We start from the raw sequence: 22,645 nt of genomic DNA, 5'->3' as shown, positions 1-22,645 counted from the left end.
GCTTGTTGTATCACAGCCTGCTTTTCTTAGATGTTTTCTTGCAGTTTCTTGTCTCTTTAATGTGATATTTTAACAACCTTTGGAAGAAATTTCTGATACTTCAGTAATACCTTATGGTACCTGATGATACTTACAGGATCTTTTGATATAAACACTGGCAACACTGATATATAGCTACAATGGTCTGGGTTTTGTTTTTTTTTGTTTTTAAAAAAGTTTCAGTGTAGCTGCAACTCTTTTCTTCCCCCACCCTTCCTCATTTTTACAGCACATGCTTGTATTTTGTGAAATAATACTTGTGCCATATACATGAAAATATTTTAGCATTACAGTGTTTAGGTTTGCATGTGTGTTCAGTAATACTAATAATAGAAAAGCAGGGAAGCCAAATTACAACAGCAAAAAATGTACAAGCAATGGAAAATTGAGAAAGATCTATATTAGGTAAATCTGTAAGCTGGTTTTCAGAGGACAAGCATGTGTATTTCTACCTTGCCTACTTTTCTTAAAACACTGGGAGAATCAAGTGTATGCTTCAAATACTGAGCAAGCAGATTAAACATGGGAAGGTCAATGACTCTAAAACGCTTTTCTGAATAAGCGTTGGCAAAGAGAGGTTGTTGCCTCTTTACGTGACAGATTATGGAAAATGCAGTCTAGGCAACAAGGTTCACATGTGCAGCAGGATTTGAACTTACTTTTTCTTTAACAGAAGGCCCATCTTTTCCCTGATTCCACATCAGACTGTGTTGGACACTCAGGAGTTTCAGAAGTGGTTTGCAGCACAGGTGTCTGGTGTGCCAAGAAGAAAAACATAAATGGTGTATTGGAGTATTTGGAAGCTCCTCCTTGTGTCTACACCGCTCATTGAGCTGTGGCTGGCAAAGGACAGACAGGTGCTAGTATGTACATGAGTAACAATACTTCATAGAGCACTTTCTGTAGTGGGGAAGAAATCTTTAGAAGATAACCCACTTGCAAAGTTCTTTTTAAAAAGACAGGGCCACATTTTGGAAGTGCCAAGTCTCCCTATTGGCTCATTGAAATCCATACAGGTTGAATTAGGGTGGGGAGGTACAGGGGGTGTTTCTTTTCATATTCCTTATGCCTGTGACATGTATATAATTTTATTAATTTATTTTATAAGCACATAATCCACCCATCCTAGCAAACAACTTTTTATTTAAGTTAGTACTCCCATGAACTTTCTAAGGTATTTTATATGTGCAACAAATAATACAGGAGCTGAGGATATTCTGAGGGAAATTCTGTTATGCAGAAAATCTTTTAAAATGTAATCTAAACAAATGCTACAATTGCCATTAGAAAACCTGATTAGGCAACTTTTTCCCTCTAGAGTGTGAAATTTTCTGGACAAGTATACCTAGTGTTCTAATGCCACTCTGAACAAACAAAAGCAATTCTCATTCCATTGTTTCTCGCTGACAAATTTGATCATAAAAGCTTGTGATTTCTCAGATGATAGTAAACATCTCTAGTTATCTAGTTTCCACTGCTTGATGACTTAACAGGATATGAATGATCTAACCAAGGATATTGAAATGGACAATGTTGAGACAGTAGATGAAAAATGACTTGCGCTTAATTCTGTGTACAGTAGTTCATAGATAAACATTCCTAAATTGAAGTGCTCAACAGAAAGATTCTAACTTGCTAGCCATCAAATAGCAAAGAAAGCAAAATACCTGTATTCTGTACCCAGTTGAACTGGGGGTCCTGATCCCTAAGAGACAGTCTTGGCTGTAGGGACATGCATTAGATTGCCATTCTGCAGCTCAAGTGTTGTGGAAGGTGGGACCCAGTTGCAGGTTTCTCCCACTTATAGCCCCCATTAATGGCATCATACCAACACTTCATGTTGCAATGCTGTACCATTGCCAAAAGTGGCATAAGTGGTCTTGTATGGCACAGCAACGACCCACAGGAATGACTCAAGAACACCAATTCATAGTGCTGTTAGCTTCTGTTTTTCTAGAGCAGGAATCCTTTCTTAGCACATAACTGAACAAGAATTGATATATTCTCATGGGTGGTACAATGGGGATTAAATTATGTCCAGGTTTGCAACAAGAGGCTGCAGTGTGAATAGAGAAGAAGGCGCTTTTGAACCCTTTTCATTCTGGCTGTTCTGGGCAAAATATTTCACCTGGTTGAAAGCGTGTGGGTATTCGGATTTCTCCTTCTCAGTGTAAGTGGAATAAAAGCTGAGAGGAGGTGATTTAGATGGAAAATGGCCAAAGGGAAAACAGCTCCTCTCCTTGCTGTTTATCTACTCATACTTGCAGCCTCTCCTGTGCAGTTTCTTATGACGACAAAACAAGTTAGAAAACTGTTTGGTGTGCCTGCAGCATTAAGTTCTAGTTAGTCTCCTGGAAAAGATTGGGCACAGAATGTTTCTGTACTCCATATTGCCAAACAGTGTTCCTGTAAACCTCCTTAACCCATCACATACATATTTTTAAATCTCAGTATTCACAAAACAAACAATTGATGACACTAAAGACATAGATCACTGTTCCCATTAATTAATAGCATCCTGGTTTTAGAAAAGAGATGTTTTTTACAATGGCTAAACGGTTTTTTAATAACACTCTGATGCTCTTATGATGTATTATGAATCTGAAATCCTGGAACTTTCCAATTCAGGATTGTGTTTAACTTGTTCTGAATATTCAAAGTTCTGATAATCATCATTATTTACCTTTACAGTAGATTTCTTTGGTGTAATAATGCCATTAAATGTCCTTATCAGGATTCACACTGTTGTAGTCTGATTGCTTTTAAGAATGGATCATTCTGGATCAGAAATATTAATTCAGCAAGCATAAGGAAATCATCCAGTGTTAAAATGATGGTATTCAGCCCAAAGTTTTAGTGTTTTATTTTTGTGGAACTTAAATAATATAAACAATGCTACCTTATGTTATGCAATCTGTAAGATAAGTGTGTACAGCTAGTATTAGTATGAAGGCGTACAAAATTCAGATTAGAATGTAGGTGTGAGGCATTGTGGGTCCCTTTCACATGGCGTAAATAGTATTGCCATTCAATTAGTATTTACTGTAAGTTGGCACTAAGCTATATTGTGTGTTTTGCATATTCATGGCAAAACACAATAATATGTGTATATAGTGACGTAAAAAAGAATATATATTGTGCATTTCATTTATGAATGGGAGAAGCCATTTTTAGTAACTTACTGACTTTTGAAAACAGAATATAGATGTATATTTGAATGTGCATTGTATTGTACAGTTTGCATTTTTATTGTTTGTGGTGGCATATAACAACTTAAGTGTTTTCTTTTTTAAAAGGTATTTGTTATGTACAGTTGAAATAAATTTTGCATTTACTAGCCTATGCCTTTAATATTAAAGTTATTATGCCATTAAAAGGGCAACATCCTTCTATAATTTCATTTTTTAAAACCCATGTAGAAACCAAGGACCTGGATATATGTTGTTTGGTCTGCTTCTGTGCTGTGGGGGATTATTGTACAATTATTCTTCTTTGCCTTGGGTTTTATCTACCTTTCCAAAACATCTTTTCATTTTCAAGTATTAGCTTCTGGATTGTAGTTGTAATCTACACGATTTGGGTTATTTGTAGGTTAAACAATCCAGACCTAAGCTATGGTTCATTCTTAGTGTTGTTTGATCCACAAATAATCCAGAGTGTCTTGATTTTTTACATTATGTTAACAGCATACAAATGGGACATTCATAGGTTGTTGCTACAAACTGAAAGCAGCTCATACATGCTGCATGTCTGCTTCTGAATGCTACCATTGCATGAGAGCAGCTTCACTGGCCACATACAGACATAAAATTAAATTGCATTTCAGCATTGTGTGAATGAGCCCGTTTAACCCATAGTCTGTTGTAGGGTCATTTAAGCTTCATCAGTTCTTGCTCCCTGGGTCCAGCTTACACAAGGGAGCAGAATGTTCAAAAAGGCCACAAGTGTGCACCACAGCCTACTGTGGCGTAAGAAACTGTGTTGGTCTGCAGTAATCATGTGAACCAGCTCAGTAAATTTGGTTTAACATGTTTATGGTGAGATGTGACTGACCTGTGTTATTTTTTAAGAAAGAAAAAATAGCATTTTGTTTGCGATCTCTTTTAAAAAAAAAATAAAATACCAACACAATCTAGAGAAACATTTCTAAAATTTTATAGATTTTATAGTCTAAAAATCATCCATTTCTATCCACTCGGCATGTGTTTGAAGGCAGTTGTTTTTACTTTTCTTTGTCTTTGGTGAGGTGGTTGCTTAGGTAACAAGGGGAAAATGGGCCGGAACTTAAACTTGAAGATCTTTGAAGGGGCGTCAGGATAGGTATTTAAAAGTATGTATATGGACCTGGGGCGCAATCCTGGAGGCTGGCCCACTCATATTAATGGAAGGAGCAGCTCCATATGCACAATGTAGCATCCCAGGTGAGTGAGGGAGCTTTTGTATCATTGATGGTGTCCTGGCACCCATGAGAAGTTGATTGACGGAGGTATGCGCACATGTATGTAAACTAGCTCTTGGTTTCTACTGCATTCTAAGTACAGAATCTGGATTTTTAACATTAGTTACCATCTGTAATGCTCTTAACATTTTATCTGAAGAAGATACTGGAGAAGATCCTGCTACGCAGATAATATCTTGTTACTGCTATATTGGCAACCCATCTGAACCAATCATAATGGCTTTTTTCCTACTCAACATCTCCATCAGTTAGGGCTTTATGGGCAGGTCTCTTTCTGAAGGAAGTATTCCTGTGTCAGTTTTCATTGCAGTCCAAAAACTTAATACCTTTTTTCCTTTTGTTGAGGACTTGTTCAGTTCACCCAAGATACCAGAAACTGCTTCTGTAACTTCATGATATATTGAACTTATGATTTCTTATAGCAGCCACCCTGTGTGCTTTAATCAGAACAGCAAGAGTTAATTCTAAATAAGCATGCATAGGATCAGGCTGTGAATCTTTTTAACAGATTTTCCTTTTATAAGCAGCCTGAAAACTCCAACTGTTTTTATTAGTATCAATCCTTGGTCACCCTTGGTGACTTAAAATTGTCTGTTTAGCTATATAGATTTTCTAAATATTTTCTTATTCAAATATTGCCAGTTTATTTCACTGGGTGATGCAACAGCTAAGAGGAATAAAATGGAGAAAAGTGCTAGTGAAGTAGATTAAGATTGAAAACACAGATAATGCTTATGTAGAAATTGATAGTAGAAATTGTGATAGAATTTGAAATCTTAGTAATAACAGTAATCCATGGTAGCAGTCTTCAATAAACCAGAGTTATTAATAGGTATGAATTTTGCTGGGTAAAAGTAACCGAATCAGTGAATAGAGTGGTTCAAATCCTAGACTGATCTTTCCTTCATGTAAGGGATGATGTTTCTTCCTCTGCCTGCAGATCTCTGTGCCATTCCCTTAACCATTCCCTAGACATCCCCAGCCCCCAGGAGCATATTTTGGAGGTGGTGTGCAAAGGTCAGTAGAAACGCTCCAGTCTATATGAATGGGAACTCAGTTTCATTCACAGAAGAAAAGTTAGTATCCAAGTCAATAAAATCTGCTGATAATGGTTGGCTTGATTTATAATTTTTTGCCAGTTGACACTTCCCAGTAAATGTCACCTACAACAAGCATTGCATTGTTTTTTCTTCCTAAGTTTTCTGCTAAAGGTATTCAAAAGCTAACTTGCAATGCAACCATTACTATAATACCTTATTATTTCAAAATTATGCCTGAACATTTCAGCCGCTTTACATTTTGACAAATCCAATTAATTGGAATAAACACAAACAGTTGAAATGTTATCCACCCCAAATTAAGCTGCCAGGTCATGGTCCAAAATAAAGTGCTGAGCTCAGTTTTTTCAGAATGAACTCCCTTTTCCTTAGTTGAAAGTAAATATGATGCACCTAGTACAGGTTATGAACCTAGTATAGGAAGTGGAGGAATCCAGAATTCTCCACTCCTGCAGTTTGCATTGCCATAAAAGGATCTGTGGAAACAAATGGAGCTTTTCTTGGCAGTGCAAATCACAATGGGCCCAGGCTGGCAGGGAGGGCAAGGAAGTGCCCCCCCCACCCAAACCTTCATTCTGGGGTCTCCAGATCCTACTTGCTTACTTCTCAGCAATGGGTGGGAGAGAGACGGCTGCCAGTTGCACCTTTAATGCTACATTTGATTTTCAATTTTACTTCTTTTGATATGAGAATCTTCAGTTTTAATTTGGTTAAAGTGAAATATGAGCAGAGTCAGTAATAAACACTTAGTTCATAGTTGCCTTATTAGCAAATGTCTCTTAGAGTATTGCATTGACAAAATAAATTCTTAGTTTGTGGTTTCTTCATTATTGAAGACCAAAAGATTTGAATAGAAACACAATCTGGGGTTTGGTACTGGACAATTGGCTTGGCAGCGGCAAATGCTGTTATGCAGTCTACTATAATGGGTAAATAGAGGTTAACTTGCAACTGTGGGATGTCTTGGACAATTTTTGCCCCTTGAACTTCCCTCCCAGGCCAGGTCTGCAAGGGGTGACTTGAAAATAATATTTTAAAAATGTGAGAAGAAAGGCATCCAGAGAACCCAAAAAGGTCAGATTTAGCCTGCAAACAAGAAAAAAACAACCACTGTTGGTGCTCCATACTTCTCAGTACACCATTATTTTTTCTTTTTAAATTGGTGGCAGGAGGAGCCACCAAGTGAAACCCCATCCCTAGCTTTTCCTCTCAGATAGGAAGGATGGGAGTTCCTTCAGACAAGGAATCTTACAAGTGCTACTGACATAGCCAGATCTGTCAAAAACCTGGCATGTGGGGAGCAGATATCAGAAATTGCCCCAACTTATCCAAACATAGGGGTTTAATGGTGCAATCCTTTTGGAATAATGCAAGTCTATGAACTTGGAGACTGCTCTATTTGCAGCAAAGGCTCTCCCCAGCTCTGCAAAGAAGTTTTGTACTTCTTAAATAGTTAAATAAGTTATGATGTATTCCAATTGCACCTAATATGTGCCCTTGTAGGTATAGTAGTCGGGTGCCTTGATTCCCAAATCCAAACATAACTATTGAAAAAAAATGCTAAGAATTAGATGGATTAATCTCATTTTTGGCAGAGCAATCCTATAGAGAAGACAGCTGCTGGAGGAGATACCTTCACCTCCCACAGCATGCAGCTGTGAAAAGGACTCCAAAAGGTAGCCAAGGTATGTCTTCTGTCAAACATGATAGAATGTGTGGGTTTACCTGATGCAGTAACACATTGTGGGTAACTAGCCACAATGTATCGCCATGTCATGCAAAGCTGGACTGCTTCCTTTAGGGTGGCTTGTTTGTGATCAACCCCTAGTTTGTTGTAGGAGGAGTTTGACTCACAGTTGGTTGACATGTCATCCTAACATTGACAACTGACCCTCACTTGCATCTAAGCCATGATGAAGCTGTATATATATTTCCCTGTTCTCCCCTTCCCCCCAAAAAAGTGATTTACCAGAATTTTAAAAAGAAATACCAGCTGTCAAAAGAAACCTTCTAAAAGAGGAACTACCTCATCATTCTTACTTTCTCAAGTAAACAGAGACCAGGAAAGTGCAGAGATCCCCAGAAATGATTTTGCAGCATATTTGCAGGGTGGATCACCATGTTGAGAAGATTCACCTTGTGGGTTGGATTTGCTAGTTCCCCCTTTCTGTGTGATAAACTATGTGGAAGTCCATCTTGTGTTGCCAAGAGGGAAGAATAAAATTCCTAAATATACCAGTGATTCATTTTAAAGCAACTCCTTGGAAAGAGCCCTAGGAAAACATGACCACCATCCCCACCCCCCAGCTGCTGCACTGATTAGGGGAGCAGGAAATGTGTTTTCCTGGCCTTCCCCAGAGTAGAACAGGAGAACACAACCACACTGCTCGTTACAGCAGGTGCCCTGTGGGCAAGCAATGCAGCAAATGTGAAAAGGAGCAGGTGAGTTCTTCTGGCCCTCCTGCATGGCCCATCTCTCTTCCAGGACAAGCAGCAGGGAGCCTCTGACAGCTGCTTTGAAGTACTCCTAGCCCTGTGATAGAGGGAAAAAAAGAGAGGGAGCCTCTCTTTTACTGTTGCTTGTCCTGCACAGCACACTCTCAACACAGGAAGGGTGCATATAGTTCAGTTCCAAGCTGGTTGCCAGGGCTGTGGTCAGAGCTTGATGTCTTTCAATTGCTTAGCTTCTGGTTCTTGCACCCTTTTATTTGTACTTGCTTCTGTGGGAATAGCAAGACTCCTGTTGTGCTCAGACATATTCTAATTACTTGATGGGTGCTTGGTTGCTCTTGATGACCTTAGCCATCTGCTGACTGCTAAGTGATCATGTCTGTTTTTATGGGTAAAAGGTGAGTTCTTTGTGTTTGCCAGCTGCTATTGATGGGAGAATGTTCAGGTGCCTGAGGTTTCCTTCCTCCAGTTCCCCTCCAGTTGATTTACTGCGCCCACTCAGGACAATGGTAGCCATCCTGTGCAGGGTCCCTTTGCCTAATCTCTTTGAGGGAAATCTCTTCAGATTATGCATGCCCTTTCATCCACAAGAATCCCATCGAGCTTCCTTCATTCCTTTTCTCATTCACGCTGGCTGGCCCTGGTCACAGGTCACTCCTCCCTAACCCTGCACACCCCATGGCTTAAGAGCTTGCTTTTACAGTGGTTGGCATACAACCAGGATTAATGCTAATTATATCCATGTGCTAGAGACAAGCCAGACTGCATTGCTTTCTACACAGTGTGGCTTGAGAAGTTGTGTGAACCCAACCTGTATGTATTCACAGAACTCATAACTGACTCATGGACTTCACTGGGATGCTTTCCCTCACTGCAGGAGAAAGGATGGATCCGTGTACTGTGTGAATTTTCATTCTGTTCTGTGGATGGAGGGCAACTTGCCTTACCTCCTCTAGATGCAAGTCCCTGGGCAAGAGGGATATGCATGGGAATGTCAGTGGCTTCCTCAGGCAGTGGTCATTTGAGTCCAGCAGCTACTAGCAGACGCTAGTACTCCAACTTGCTGGGGGTGTGGAATAGTTTACCCTGCCTTGCCTTTTCATGAAGGCTCTCTTAGCAAGCTTTTAGAATGTTTTAGTTTTAATTAACAGTGGGTAGGGAGTCAAGCAGTTGAGGCTTACAGGCCTCTCTACCCTCAGCTTTTCCTCGCTTACAAAGGCAACAGTTATAGTTTCACTGATGATTGTGATTTTTGTACACAAAAAAATACATATGAATCAGGCTATTGGTTCATTTAGCACGATTCTCTCTGCATTCTGGCTCTCAGTCTTACTCTCCAGGTTTTCTGTCAGCATTTCATCCCAGCTATACCTGGAGATACTGAGTATTAAACCTAGAACATTTTGCTTGAAAATACATGGGTACCTTTATCTTTCCATACTATCATGGGTGGAAAATTTCTATGAAGACACACAGGTAAGTAATACACATCTTTGGTTGTTACTAGGAGATAGCAAAAAGCCCACTTGACTGCAAAGGTAGAAAACATGCATCAGAATAATCCTTGTATCTGTATCCCTTTTAGACTATAGCAATACAAATTCAGTAAAATTAACTAGTATGACATGTAAATTGAGCACTTGAAGGCTAGTAGACACTTGCAGTCCAGAAGGAAAATGCTCCTGGATCTTGGTTGATGAATTTAATTTCAACTGACCAGTGTAATGCAGCTGCAAAGATGACTAGGATATTTTTGGTAATTCTGCTAGATATTCAGAGCATTACTAGTATAAAGTTCAACTTGAGAAGCTGTTTAGTTTTAGTAAATCATGTTGGATTGCGAATTCCCATGCTTAATAAAAATCCAATCCATTCCTTGTATTTTTGCCAGTATTTCCAAATACTGAATCTTTCTTCCAGTTGTTTTAAACTAGTTTTATTGGACAAAGGTGATACAGACTAGAATATTTATGAGACTAAAACTTGCTGCTAGTTTTTATGTATTTCTTTCATACCATGCAAATTAGAAAATTAGCTTGTTAGTTTTGCATGATTTTGCTAAAGCTTTTACTTTAACATTTGAGTCAATCATCTGATCGGTTCCAGTCCTTGCCTGTGTTATTTGGGATTTGAGGCCTATTCACTTTTTTAGGTTGGTATGTCAAGGTGAGCTGATTTAGGGCAGAATGTATCTTGTGATTGCTTCTATCTTCACTTTGTATTGTATGATATCAGCCTCTACTTACTCGACATCACACTGTAACAGTTTGTGTAAATGGAACTTTGTTCAAAGCAGATAAGCGGAAAGCAATCTTATATGAGGATTTTGTCGTGTTTAATTCCTGTACTTGACTGCAGTATTGTAGGAGTGAAGCCTCGTTAATACTTGGCCTTACATGGCTTCCTTTCACAGGAGTTCCATGGCTTTTGTTATGACCTCTTCTGAGCAAAAGCCATCTATATCACTTAGAAGACTACAACGTTTCCTTGTAGACTGAAGATGGAAGCTGTTCGGAAGATCAGTCTGGAGACTCTGAGCTGGCATTAGTTTGGTGTGAGTGAGTTCGTACTGCCAGTGCAGCTGTTGGCTTGATAGGCTTTGCTCTCAGTCGGTTTCCTTTCTTCCTCCTGCTGTAATTTCATCCTTTTCATTGTGTGGTTCTTTGTAGTGGAGAATGCTGTTCTGATGGTTTGCATGGGATAGCCTAATGCTATTCAGGCCTGGACTTTGAATCTTTTTTGTGATTTATATATTTTAATACATTTTTGAATCAGTGTCTTCAAATGAACTCTGCCTGATAGTATTTCCATATTTAGGTATTAGATCTGCAAATTAGAAAGTTTTTGGCAATCATTTTTCATTCCCTCGTACTGATTTACTAAAAATTATTATTGTCCCGCATCTGATATATACCAGTGACCCAAACCCCATTTGTTTTCTCAGGTACACTAGTGATACTAATCACAAGTTCAAATGCCAGTTTGCATGTCAATAAAGTTATTTTTGATTACTTTACATTTGTGTACTGTGTTCTGTATTTCTCTATAATAAAGGCCATTGTTGTTACCAGTTGTTTTTTTTTTTTAATTGCAGCATTTTAGAGCTTTGGGTATTGAACAGTATAGAAGGGATGGTGGTGGTTAACTGTTTTTAAACACCATTAAAATTGTCAAATATTCAGGTACAATGTTACATAAATTCAGTTGTTTTGCTAGTTCTACAAAAGGTAATCATCTTTCCACAAAGTAATATTATAAAGAAGAATGCACTGTAATAAAGACTATTGTGGCAGTGCCTACTATTCTGTTCAAGAGGTTTGTAAGTAAGACTCTGCCAAGTGGCAGGGTAGGACCATGGGAAAATAAAAATATAGGAAGCTACTTAATACAGAGTCAGACAATTGATCCATCTAGCCGAATAGTGTTGAGAGTGATTGCAACAACTTTGCAGAGTTTCAGGCGGAAAGTTTTTTACTCTACCTGGATTGAATCTGGGATTTCTTGTGTGCAAAGCAGGTGTGCTACCGTTGAGTTACCACTTGTCTTGTAGTAGGTGACCTACTAGAATGTCCCAGGGATGAGGCTGTCTGGCATCCAGGTCCCTGTGGCCCTCTCCCAGTTTTCTCCTACCTCCCCAGCCCTCACTTTTAGAACTAAAGCACAAAGCTAATTGCATAGTATAGTAATGTGCAATATAAAACATTAATTCAAAAGTCACAATGTTGGATTCTGCGTGTGATGCTTTGGATTTAAAAACAGTGAAAATATGTGCAAGCGCATTCATGCACTTGCTAGGGGTACAGCAGACTTTGAGAATGGTAGAGCAAATAGGAATTTCCAGATAATGACGACTAGTTGAGAAGCTTGAGCCAGAACAGTGGAAGGGAGTACAGGCAATCAGATTTAGTCTTCATTACTCATTAGGTACAGCAAACAGGAATTGGAGAGGAAATCTTAGCAGAAGCTCTGGGCAGAGAATACTAATGTAAAAAGGGCCAATCACGTTTCATCTTGGAGCTGTGTTTCTGCTCTTGTTTTGATCTCAGTGATCACCACATTTTAAGGGGGATTTTTTTCCTCAGGGCTGATTGCTTTGTGATGCTAAGGTTTGTTTTCTGAGATAGGGTATAATTTACTGCATGAGCTACTAGAGTGTATGTCATGTGGTATCATCTTTCTCCATAAGGCATCCTGCATTCTTTTCCATTGTCTTTGGCATGCTGTAATCAGGGTAAAAGGCTGATTTTTTAAAGCTGCTTGCCTAGGTACAAGAGATCATCTATCATTGCAGGGAGTAATTCTGCAGATGCTAATAGCACTCACTCATTGTGTATCTCTTTACATGTCATTTCATCGCTGCAGCTTTCTTTAAGCCATGATGAACTGTAGTGTCTGAAAGCATCATTCTAAATATTCAATCTGTAATTGTAGCTTGTTGGGTCATCCAAACCCAGGGACTGTGGGTTAGGACAATATTACAAACCACAACTTTGACTTGAATATTTAAAACGGCTGTTGGCATGCACCACAGCCAAACGTGGCTTTGATAAACCATGGTGAATTGTTCAGTCATGCCAACTGGTGCATTGGTTTTAACTCTTTCCCATGCATGTATTTAAAGGATTCAAACATTAATTTTTCACTTAAAGATAAATAATAAATTTACTGTATAGATTGCTAAATGTTTTAAATATAGGATAATGTGAGAGAGTTTAGTGTCCTAAGTTATAATGTATAAGTTGTAAGAATCAGAATTTTAAAAACAAACCAAAAACCCTTGGGCTGTGTACTTTTTTGTATATAGAAACATAGAAACAGAGCAAGTCAGAAGGGGTCTCCTGGGCCATCTAGTCTGACTCCTGGCTCTGGCCAGCTCTGCTCACAATTTAGTTTCAGGTTAGAGCAAAGCCAACTTTAAGGTGAGGATTGCAGGAAATATATATTTGCTGTAATGGTGATTTAATTGGGGTGAACACGCTCTTTGGATCTATTTTGTTTATTGCTAGAACTCTGAGATGATTCCCCCATCTGCGGCCTCAACAAAATATATGTACTTAGAAAGCACCCAGGAATTTGTTTTTAGTACCAGACTGGCTGATGAACATAGCTTTTTCCATGGAAAAACACACTCCTTTTTCTCCCTTTACCCTGCCACCAAATACCTTTTCTCAGTCAGAAATATTTGCCAATCTACTTCCAATTGTTTAGAGATCTACCAGTAGATCCCTTTGTCCACTGCTGTTCTACATAGGATTTAATAATTCTGCAATATAAAAAGTAAGGATGGGAATGGCCCAACACAGAGGAAAGTGTGATGTCAGTCAAGTTTTTATCCAGAGTATTCCATCATCCTGGAGATGTAAAGTAAGCTGCAATCCATATAAGTAAAACTAATGTAATGACATAGACACTTTGGTTACATATTTATTTGAGGCCTTGTTATGTTTCAGAACAACGGTTTTCTTTAAATGCATTCAGAACTCTAAGGGGTTTTTTGGGTGGGGGGAGAGCATTATTAAACATCCTTGTGTCTTAACATTCTACAGTCTCATATAGATTGCACCTATGGTGTTTTCTCCCCCCGGCCCATTTTTAATTTTTTCTCTTTTCTATCACCTTGATTCAGTAGGGACAGTTCATGTGTGGAAGCAGGCTAATGTTACATCGATCATCTGTTGGAGGCACTCTGATGCAAAGGAATCTTCAAGTAAAAATCCACATCTAGTATCTTGGACTGTACTTATGTATCCCCAAACAATCAACTCTGACAGATAGTCAGTATCTGCTTGGAAGAGATGGGCCCATGTTCTCCCTTTCGCCCCAGGAAGTGTTTGATTTAACATTTGCTATTACTTAAACCCTTTTAAGCAAGGTTTGGACAAGAACGCTTGTGGTCAACAGTATTTTAGGAATCTAGATGAAAGCATGTTTCTTTGTAAATCCAAACAAAATAATGCAAATTACAGTTGTTGTTATGTCAGTCGCAAAGTCGCACCCCATGGACAACATTCCTCCAGGCTCTCCTATCCTCCACCATCCCCCGGTGTCCACCCAAGCTCACGCCGATTGCTTCAGTGACTTCCATCTAGCCACCACATCCTCTGCTGTCCCCTTCTTCTTTTGCCTTCTATTGTTCCCAGCATTAGACTCTTCTCCAGGGAGTCCTTCCTTCTCATTAGGTGGCCAAAGTATTTGAGTTTCATCTTCAGTAAAGAGCAGTCAGGGTTGATCTCCTCTAAGACTGACTGGTTCAATCTCCTTGCAGTCCAAGGGACTCGCAGGAGTCTTCTCCAGCACCACAATTCAAAAGTCTCAATTCTTTGATGCTCAGCCTTCCTTATGGTCCAGCTTTCATAGCCATACATTGCAACTGGGAAAACCATAGCCTTGACTATATGCACTTTTGTCAGAGGATGATGGCTCTGCTTTTTAGTATGCTGTCTAGATTTGCCATTGCTTTCCTCCCAAGGAGCAAGTGTCTTTTAATTTCTTGGCTGCAGTCACCGTCTGCGGTGATCTTGGAGCCCAGGAAAATAAAATCTGTAAGTACCTCCATTTCTTCCCCATCTATTTGCCAGGAAGTGATAGGACCAGATGCCATGATCTTAGTTTTCTTAATGTTGAATTTCAAGCCAACTTTTGTGCTCTCCTCTTTCACCTGCATCAAGAGGCTCTTTAGTTCCACTTTCTGCCATTAGAGTGGTATCATCTGCATATCAGGTTGTTGCTATTTCTCCAGGCAATTCAAATTCCAACTTGTGATTCATCTAGCCCTGCCTTTCGCATGATGCGCCTTGTGTATTCCTTTCCCAATTATGATGACATGCTTTTGTGATGGTTTTAGTTGCTACCTCTTGTACAATGTTGTGAACCTCTGTCCATAGTTCTTCAGGCACTCTATCAGATCTAATTCCTTAAATCTATTTGTCACCTCTACTGTATATTCATCAGGAATATGATTTAGGTTATACCTGAGTGGCCTAGTGCTTTTCCCTACTTTCTTCATTTAAGCCTAAATTTTGCAGCAAAAAGCTCATGATCTGAGCCACGGTCAGCTCCTGGTCTTGCTTTTACTGACTGACTGTATAGAGCCTCTCCATCTTTGGCTGTGGAACACGTAGTAAGTCTGATTTCTGTGTTGAATGTCTGGTGATGTCCATGTGTAGAGTCATCTCTTGGGGTGTTGGAAAAGAGTGTTTGCTATGACTAGCGTGTTTTCTTGACAAAATTCTCCAAGCCTTTGCCATGCTTCATTTTGTACTCCCAACACCAAACTTGCCTGTTATTCCGGTTATCTTTTGGCTTCCTACTTTAGCATTCCAATCCCCCATGATGATAAGGACATCATTTTTGGGTGTTAATTCTAGAAGGTGTTGTAGGCCTTCATAGAACCAGTCAACTGCAGCCTCTTCAGCATCAGTAAAGGTAAAGGTTTCCCCTAGACATTAAGTCCAGTCAAGCCTGACTCTAGGGGGTGGTGCTCATCTCCATTTCCTAGCCAAGGGAGCCAGTGTTTGTCTGCAGACAGTCTCCGTGGTCATGTGGCTGGCATTACTAAACACCGAAGTGCACGGAACTCTGTTACCTGCCCACCGAAGTAGTACCTTTTTATCTACTTGCATTTGCATGCTTTCGAACTGCAAGGTTGGCAGGAGCTGGGGCGGAGCAACGGGAACTCACCCCGTTGTGTAGATTCAAACCAGCAACCTTTCGATCAACCAGCCCAGCAGCACAGTGGTTTAAACCACTGCACCACCTGCAGTCCCTCAGCATCAGTCGACTTGGACTATTGTGATGTTGAATGGTTTGCCTTGGATTCGAACTGAGATCATTCTGTCATTTTGGAGATTGTATCCCAGTACTGCTTTTCCTACTCTTTTATTGACTATGAAGGCTACTCCATTTCTTCTGAGGGATTCTTGCCCGCAATAGTATACCCGATAGTCATCTGAATTAAATTCACCCATTCCTGTCCATTTTAGTTCACTGATTCCTAAGATGTCGATGTTCAGTCTTGTCATCTCTTGTTTGACCACATCCAGCTTGCCTTGATTCATAGATCTTGCATTCCAGGTTCTTATGCAGTATTGTTCTTTACAGTGTTGGACTCTCCTTTCACCACCAGAGACATCAGCAGCTGAATGTCCTTTCGGCTTTGACCTAGTCGCTTCATTCTTTCTGGCACTACTAGTACTAGCCCTCCGCTCTTCCCCAGTAGCATATCGGACACCTTCTGACCTGAGGAGCTCATCTTCCAGCGTCATATCTCTTTGCCTGTTGATACTGTCCATGGGTTTTTCATGGCAAGGGTACTGGAGAGTGGCAGGGGCAATCATTGGGATCACGACTGGGGAGGGGGGTTAACTTTGCCTCCTATCTTGCCATGCCAGTGAAAAATTGCACTATAGGAACATGAGAAGCTGCCTCATTCCTGAGTCAGAAAATTGGTCCATCCAGCCTGGTTTTGTCAACTGACTGGCAGCAGGATTCCAGCATTTCAGGCAGGAGTTCTGCCGGTGCTCCCTGGATTGGGCCTGTGACTTTCTGCATATAGAGCAGGTGTTAATGCCTGCTTCCTGAAGCATCTTCGAGGCAATTAAAGTAAATCCCTCACTGGGTGGGATCCTGATCTTTATCTGCATTCCTCACTTTAGTTAATATTTTAATTTTTAAAACACACAATTTAAGTTGCGTCTAATTTGGCATTTTTTATTTAACACCAAGAGTTTATTATAACTGCTCTATCAAAGGACTACCCTGGGAAGTTTTCTTTTGTTTGAATACAGTTCCAAATATATCCATGCTGATATTTTGCACACCTGTACATTTGCAACATAAATGTCTTTATCACATGGATTTCTGGAAAAGAGAAGCACTGGATTAAGGTATGTTGCCTTAATCAATGCATTTGTTTTAAGAGAAGAAAGTAAACATAACATCTGCAACTATCTTTTTTTACTATTTGCTTGCTGAAATAAATTGTCAGGATAATTTCACTGGATTATCAGTCTTGTTTTAGAAACCTTTTTTCTCATTCACTTCAGTGATGTAAATTAGCTTAAATTGAAATATTTTAAATGAATTGTTTGTGGGATCTCTAGATTGATTTTAAGGTGAAATAGCTTATGAAATAGTTTATTTTAAAATGATTGGTGCTTTGGAGCAAAAGTGTATGGACAAGTCTCTTCTCTCATATACAGAGCTTTGATGTGCCTTCATTTCAGTCCATTCCTTCACTATAAAACATGCTTTTCTTTATCATATAATGGCAGGCTTTTAAAATATTAAATAATGAACAGTTTTAATGTAGGAACTTTTAACCTGTTGCAGACTTAAGGCCTGTAATCCTAAGCATGCATACTTGAAAATAAGTCACATTAAAATGAGTGGAATTAATCAAGTAAGCATGGTTGGATTTTGGCCTAGGGTGTCAGAGTCAAAGTATTATCTCGGAAGTAACCTAGTACAGCTAGGAAACCATGCATTTTAAGTAGTCTGTTTGTGTGGCATCTTTTCCTATCATGCTAGTTTAACATGTACCACTGAACACATTTTTGCTGTTTCTGAAGCCAACTACTGGGTTTATATTTTTTCTATATTTATTGTAACACTGTGAAATAAAGGCAGCAGTCTGGTAAAGCTGAAGTAGTTTATCCTTCAGATGTGGTAGCTTTGAAAGCCATCATTAATATTTCTTAGTGAATTGAAAGGCTCAGTGGGAGGTTTTTAATGACTATCAGAGGGTCACTGATGAAGACATTTAGAAATAAACAGATATTATAGTACAGAAAGGATGAAACTGCCTTACTCTTCAGTGTCTTTATTGTGCGAATGCTTCTGTTTCAACAAAATATCAAAGGGATTTTGACTTGCTGCGGCTTGGATCCATGGATCACTGTTTGGCCCTATAAATTCTCCTGGCTTTCCCCTACTCTAATCCAGACTGCGAGCACTGCAGGGTGAGAGTGTTAAATTCCTGTACCCCCTATAGCAGGAATTGGACTGCCACATACATGTGCACATGCACTTAAACTAGATTTAGGAGCGGGGTCACTGTTTGACATGACTGCTTACTATGTCTTTGGTGTAATATTTGCTTTGACCTGTGCGTGTTGGTATCCTTTTTGTACCTAGCTACAATTATGTGTTAAAATATTTATCTTGTCTAAATGTATTGGTTGATCAGGAACTGCTACTGGTTTATTTAGACATTTTAAAAGTAGAAAATTTGTGTTTCCCTGTCTGTCCCCAGTTTTCTCCCACCCCCACTTTTAATGAAATCTCAAGAAATAAAACATGTTAAGGGGAAACATTTGCTTTGTATCTTCTTTGTCCTATGTTTGCAGCATAAAAAGATCTGGTCTTGATCCTATTTTCAGAACAACTCCTGTGTAAGTTACTTATTCAGTTTTCTGATTTTCTCTGTAGCTTATAACAGGATTTAGACTAGTGACTCTCTAACAAGTAGAAATTTATCACTTGGTCTAGTATCACTATGCCAAGCTGTAAGGACGATGTTACTGCACATGAGGTGCAGATGTGTGATAAATTGTCAGTCTTTATGGGCTTTGTGGCAGTGTGTGCCTTTCGTTGGTGTGGCAGAAGAATTTCCTAACAGCATAATAGCACTTCTGTAAGAATGCCTTGTTTGTGTTTAGTTCTGAGAACATTATAAAGAAGGTGTTTCATGTTGTCCATAGAACTTAAAATGGGAAATGAGAGAGGAGGCAAAACCTAAGTATGTGGTTTAGGCTTTGAAGGTAAAGAGTAGTGCTTTTGATTGTGCTTGGCAGTCACATGGAGCACCATTATAATTCTGATTTCAGTGAGCAGACAATGTCTGAGGAAGACTGCTGTCAGCTGCACAGTCCCTCCAGTTTTTTCAGTGATACCTTCTCTGTTGAGTGTGTTAGAGTTGATGTGCTAAAATACGTATATATGATGGTTTTTGTCAGTATCTATATAAATTTCAAATAGGCTCAGTGAAAGGTTATTGATATGTTGCTGGCTGTATGTATAAGGTTACTCATTGCTATAACTAGGTGCTTTTAACCTAATTTAATGCTGGATAGAAAGCAAAACTGGCTATTTGCTGGCCATTCTTACTGAATCCAAAGGGTAATCAGGGTATTTCTCTCTTAAAAATAGAGGAATAGCTAACCGGAAATCTACATGCTCCCATGACTGCTACATAAAATGTCTTTTAAATGCCTTAACAATGCCTGCGTGTTTATCTTTTAATTCTATTATTATTTTGCAATAGGCTCCCGTAAAGAATCTGCTCCCCAAGTGCTGCTTCCAGAGGAGGAGAAAATTATTGTAGAAGAAACAAAAAGTAATGGTCAAACTGTGATAGAAGAAAAGTAAGATGATTTTTTTTTTAGCAAACGATGAGTTTTAAATAGCCCACATTCTTGCAAGCAGGAAGTTTTGTGTGAACGTACAGTCAAAGCTGTGTTTCAGCTGTGTTTAAACTTGTTCCAAAAATACTCTGTGGCTCTATATTTAAAGAGATGAATATCCTACTGGAATTCATTGCTGGGTTGCCTATAATGGGGGTGGTGAGTCCCATGTTAGTCCATTGAGATTGATTTCAACAATTTTGGGTTCTCTAACTTTTCTTTTTGCATCTTTTTTTCTTCATCCTTGTACCAGCTGGGAATTGATCAGTTTTGTGGGTAAGGTGGCATTCACAAGTGCTCTGGGATTTCTGTTCTTATGTGTAGGATCTGTAGAAGTTTTAGTACTGATAATTTTAGTTTTACTGTGTGAACGTACAGTCAAAGATAGGCTTTTTCTTAAAATCCCATTAAGACAAATAAAGATGCTTATAAACAGCATCTGATAGCAGGTTATTCCTCAATGAGGCAAAAATTATTGAGTGGCATAACCTTTATCCCAAAAAAGTTTTTAATAACGAAAGACCAATGGAATATTACAAATAGGATAGGAAAGGGAAGACAATATGCTTGCAGTTGTGTTTCCTTACCTTTTTTATCCTAAATTGTATAGTTTCTAATTTAAAACCATGTGTGTTGGTAATTCTTGGTGTGCTTTTTAAAATAACTCATTTACAGATTGTGAAAATATTTTATCTTAATTTTCTGTTTTAGAAGTCTTGTTGACACAGTGTATGCATTAAAGGATGAAGTACAGGAATTAAGACAGGTTAGTAAAAGATACATAATATGCTTTATCAACACTCAGGGTAGTAGTAGTATGCATTGATTAAGACAAGTACTGGTAGTAACATACAGTTTTTTCAGATGTTGCTCCAGAATTGACAATAAGCCAGTAAGCTCCAGTGACAGTACTGATGCATAGCATCAGGAGCTGAGTTGGGTGAAGTAGAAGTTTGTCTTCATGATCCTTACACCATATACTACCAGGGCGAACACCTGGAAGAAGGAGAGCAGTCGTTGGTACAGAATTGTATGTGCTGTAATAGGGAATTTATTATATTACGCATTATATAAGTTAGTACAAATAAATACTGCAGATGTTTTTACTGACTCTTTTAGGTTAATAGGTTTGGTATAAATGTGGGATAACCTTGCCACTATCCTTAGGCTGCATCTAGTGGCGCCGTTCCTTTAGCACAAATGATGATGCATGAGTAGGAACCAAGCTCTGAAGTGTCTGCTAGGGAAGAATCCAACTAAAGTTCCACTCATGCGGAAGGTTGCAAATCTTAGGTTTACAAAGCAGTCCATTTGTGCAAACATAAAAGGCAGCAGATCCCTGCTTGCACAGCATTTTTTCCACTAACAGTACATTTTATTTAGGCTGTTACTAATGTGGGTCAGCATTATTGTGTGTAGCCCTCTATATTCTTGCTCTCATTTTCCCTTGTGTACATTCTCTCAGTGATCAACACTTTGGCTTCCTATGCCTTCCAGTTACTATTGTAATGTATAATGACTGAGGGCACAATCTTATGCACATTTAGACAGGCAAAATGTCAACAACCCCCAGCATGCACCAGGCAGCACAAGCTGGGACATGTTGGAAGTTACAGGCCTTTCTTTTTAAATATGCATAGGACTGCACCTGAAGTTGCAAAATAATAACAGCAACAATCAAATAATCAGAAGATTCATCTTGCGCTCACAAGCCAGTGTTGATAAGGTAGTGTTGCTACACTCTCCTCTCCTTCCTGTCCCTCCCCTACAGATTTCAATCCATGTGAATTTTAGTCTTACTCCTTTGATTTTTATTAACTGTTTCAAAATTTGAGCAGCTATATTACCCACTTACTTTAACCTAAACATCTGAAGGAAAAAAAACCCACAATAAGAGCACCAGAGAAATTGAAACAATGCCAAAGAAATCTAGAAACCAGTATTATTATGTAGATTAAGCACAGGCTGATTAGTCAGTGTTCTTATGTGAACTGGGTTTTCAAAATGAAATTTATCTGAGCTATTAGAAATAAAAGTAACCTTCAGTTTTAGGACAATTCGTTAGCTTCTGAGAAATGAAGACTATAACTGTGACTGAAAGCCAGCAGAAGTATGTTAGTTGATGCCTTCCATCTTGCTGTTCTCATGTTCCTTCTTGCTCCATAGCAGTATTATATGATTCTTCTCTACACTGAATCTGGGCTTCACACCTGGCAATATTCCTACACAAGCATTGTTATCTGGGGATGGGTAGGGTAGGGATACACATATGCCATTGTTTCTGAATCATAATGTGTTTATAGTTCTGCAGGTATGATGGGTAGGAAGATGATTGGGAGGGATGTCCTGTATTAAATGCAGCTCAAATAAGATAATCCTTTAACTGTGGTATTTAAAGCCCACTGGAGATAATAGCCCCTGAGGTTTATATACTCTACTGTGAATCCTCATTTTCTTCAAGTAGCATCTTTCTTTGCAAAATGCTCCACAGCCAAAACTAGTTTCTTGATCGTTCCTCCCCCCCCCACACCCCCCCCTAATGTTCTTTAGGGCTTAATCAAATAGCGATTTTTCACTCTGAATGGCTCCAGTTATGTACTTTGTTTGGGGAAACAAGAAGCCAGATACCCAGTTCTTCCTGTTTACTGTTTTATAATATCCAAAATGGAATTTTTACATTTCCCCTACATTGAGTGGGACAGGTGACCTCCAGTCGGGACTCCAGTCATTGGAGAAGCCAAAGTTCCATGCTGGAGATTTTGGAGCCACAGAGAAGCAAGAAACATGAGGCCCTTGGCTTTCTTGTTCCAACTGCATTGCCTAATGCTCTTGTTTGCTGCTATTTATGGGTAGATGGAAACGGATAATTTAACACAATCCTGAGTATTACTTTTTACATTAAAATCAGATGTTTAGTTTACATAATTTTCTTTCTGAATTCTAAATCTGAGTTTATCTAATCTTAATCAGGGTAATATTCAATCATCTTGACATAAATATGTTAACCTAAACATAAAAATGCTCCTTACTGGATAAGTTAAATGAAGTTTCTCAGTGTAAATGAGGCAACAATGCAGTCATTTATCAAATACCAGTATTTGCACTCTGGCTGCAAAGCAAACCTATGGTATCCCATTTCCAACTGATGAAAATGAACTTCTCTAGGCTGCCCAGGGATCACCAGACTTGATTTTTCCCTATCGTTTTCCATTTTTGTCTGAGGCTGATGGGAGTTC

The 22,645-nt window shown here is 39.0% G+C and overlaps 1 protein-coding gene across 11 annotated transcripts in view; it reads left to right on the top strand.

Annotated features, from left to right (window-relative positions):
- The window catches only part of ARHGEF7 (Rho guanine nucleotide exchange factor 7), a 93,949-nt gene that overhangs the window by 68,572 nt on the left and 2,732 nt on the right, over positions 1-22,645 (top strand). For 5 of the 11 annotated variants that reach the window (XM_044429553.1, XM_044429547.1, XM_044429544.1 and 2 more), the window contains 2 exons: positions 19,271-19,370; positions 20,121-20,175. In XM_044429553.1, coding sequence (XP_044285488.1) covers positions 19,271-19,370; positions 20,121-20,175 — 155 coding nt within the window. Of the gene's footprint in view, positions 1-712; positions 12,552-19,270; positions 19,371-20,120; positions 20,176-20,273; positions 21,909-22,645 lie in introns of those variants that run through there. The other 6 variants (XM_044429546.1, XM_044429549.1, XR_006414642.1 and 3 more) reach the window with 6 other exon arrangements.

This window comes from Varanus komodoensis, unplaced genomic scaffold, assembly GCF_004798865.1.
Source record: "Varanus komodoensis strain SLA01 unplaced genomic scaffold, ASM479886v1 scaffold2, whole genome shotgun sequence".
Taxonomy (NCBI): domain Eukaryota; kingdom Metazoa; phylum Chordata; class Lepidosauria; order Squamata; family Varanidae; genus Varanus; species Varanus komodoensis.
This window is presented reverse-complemented; position numbering and strand designations above follow the sequence as displayed.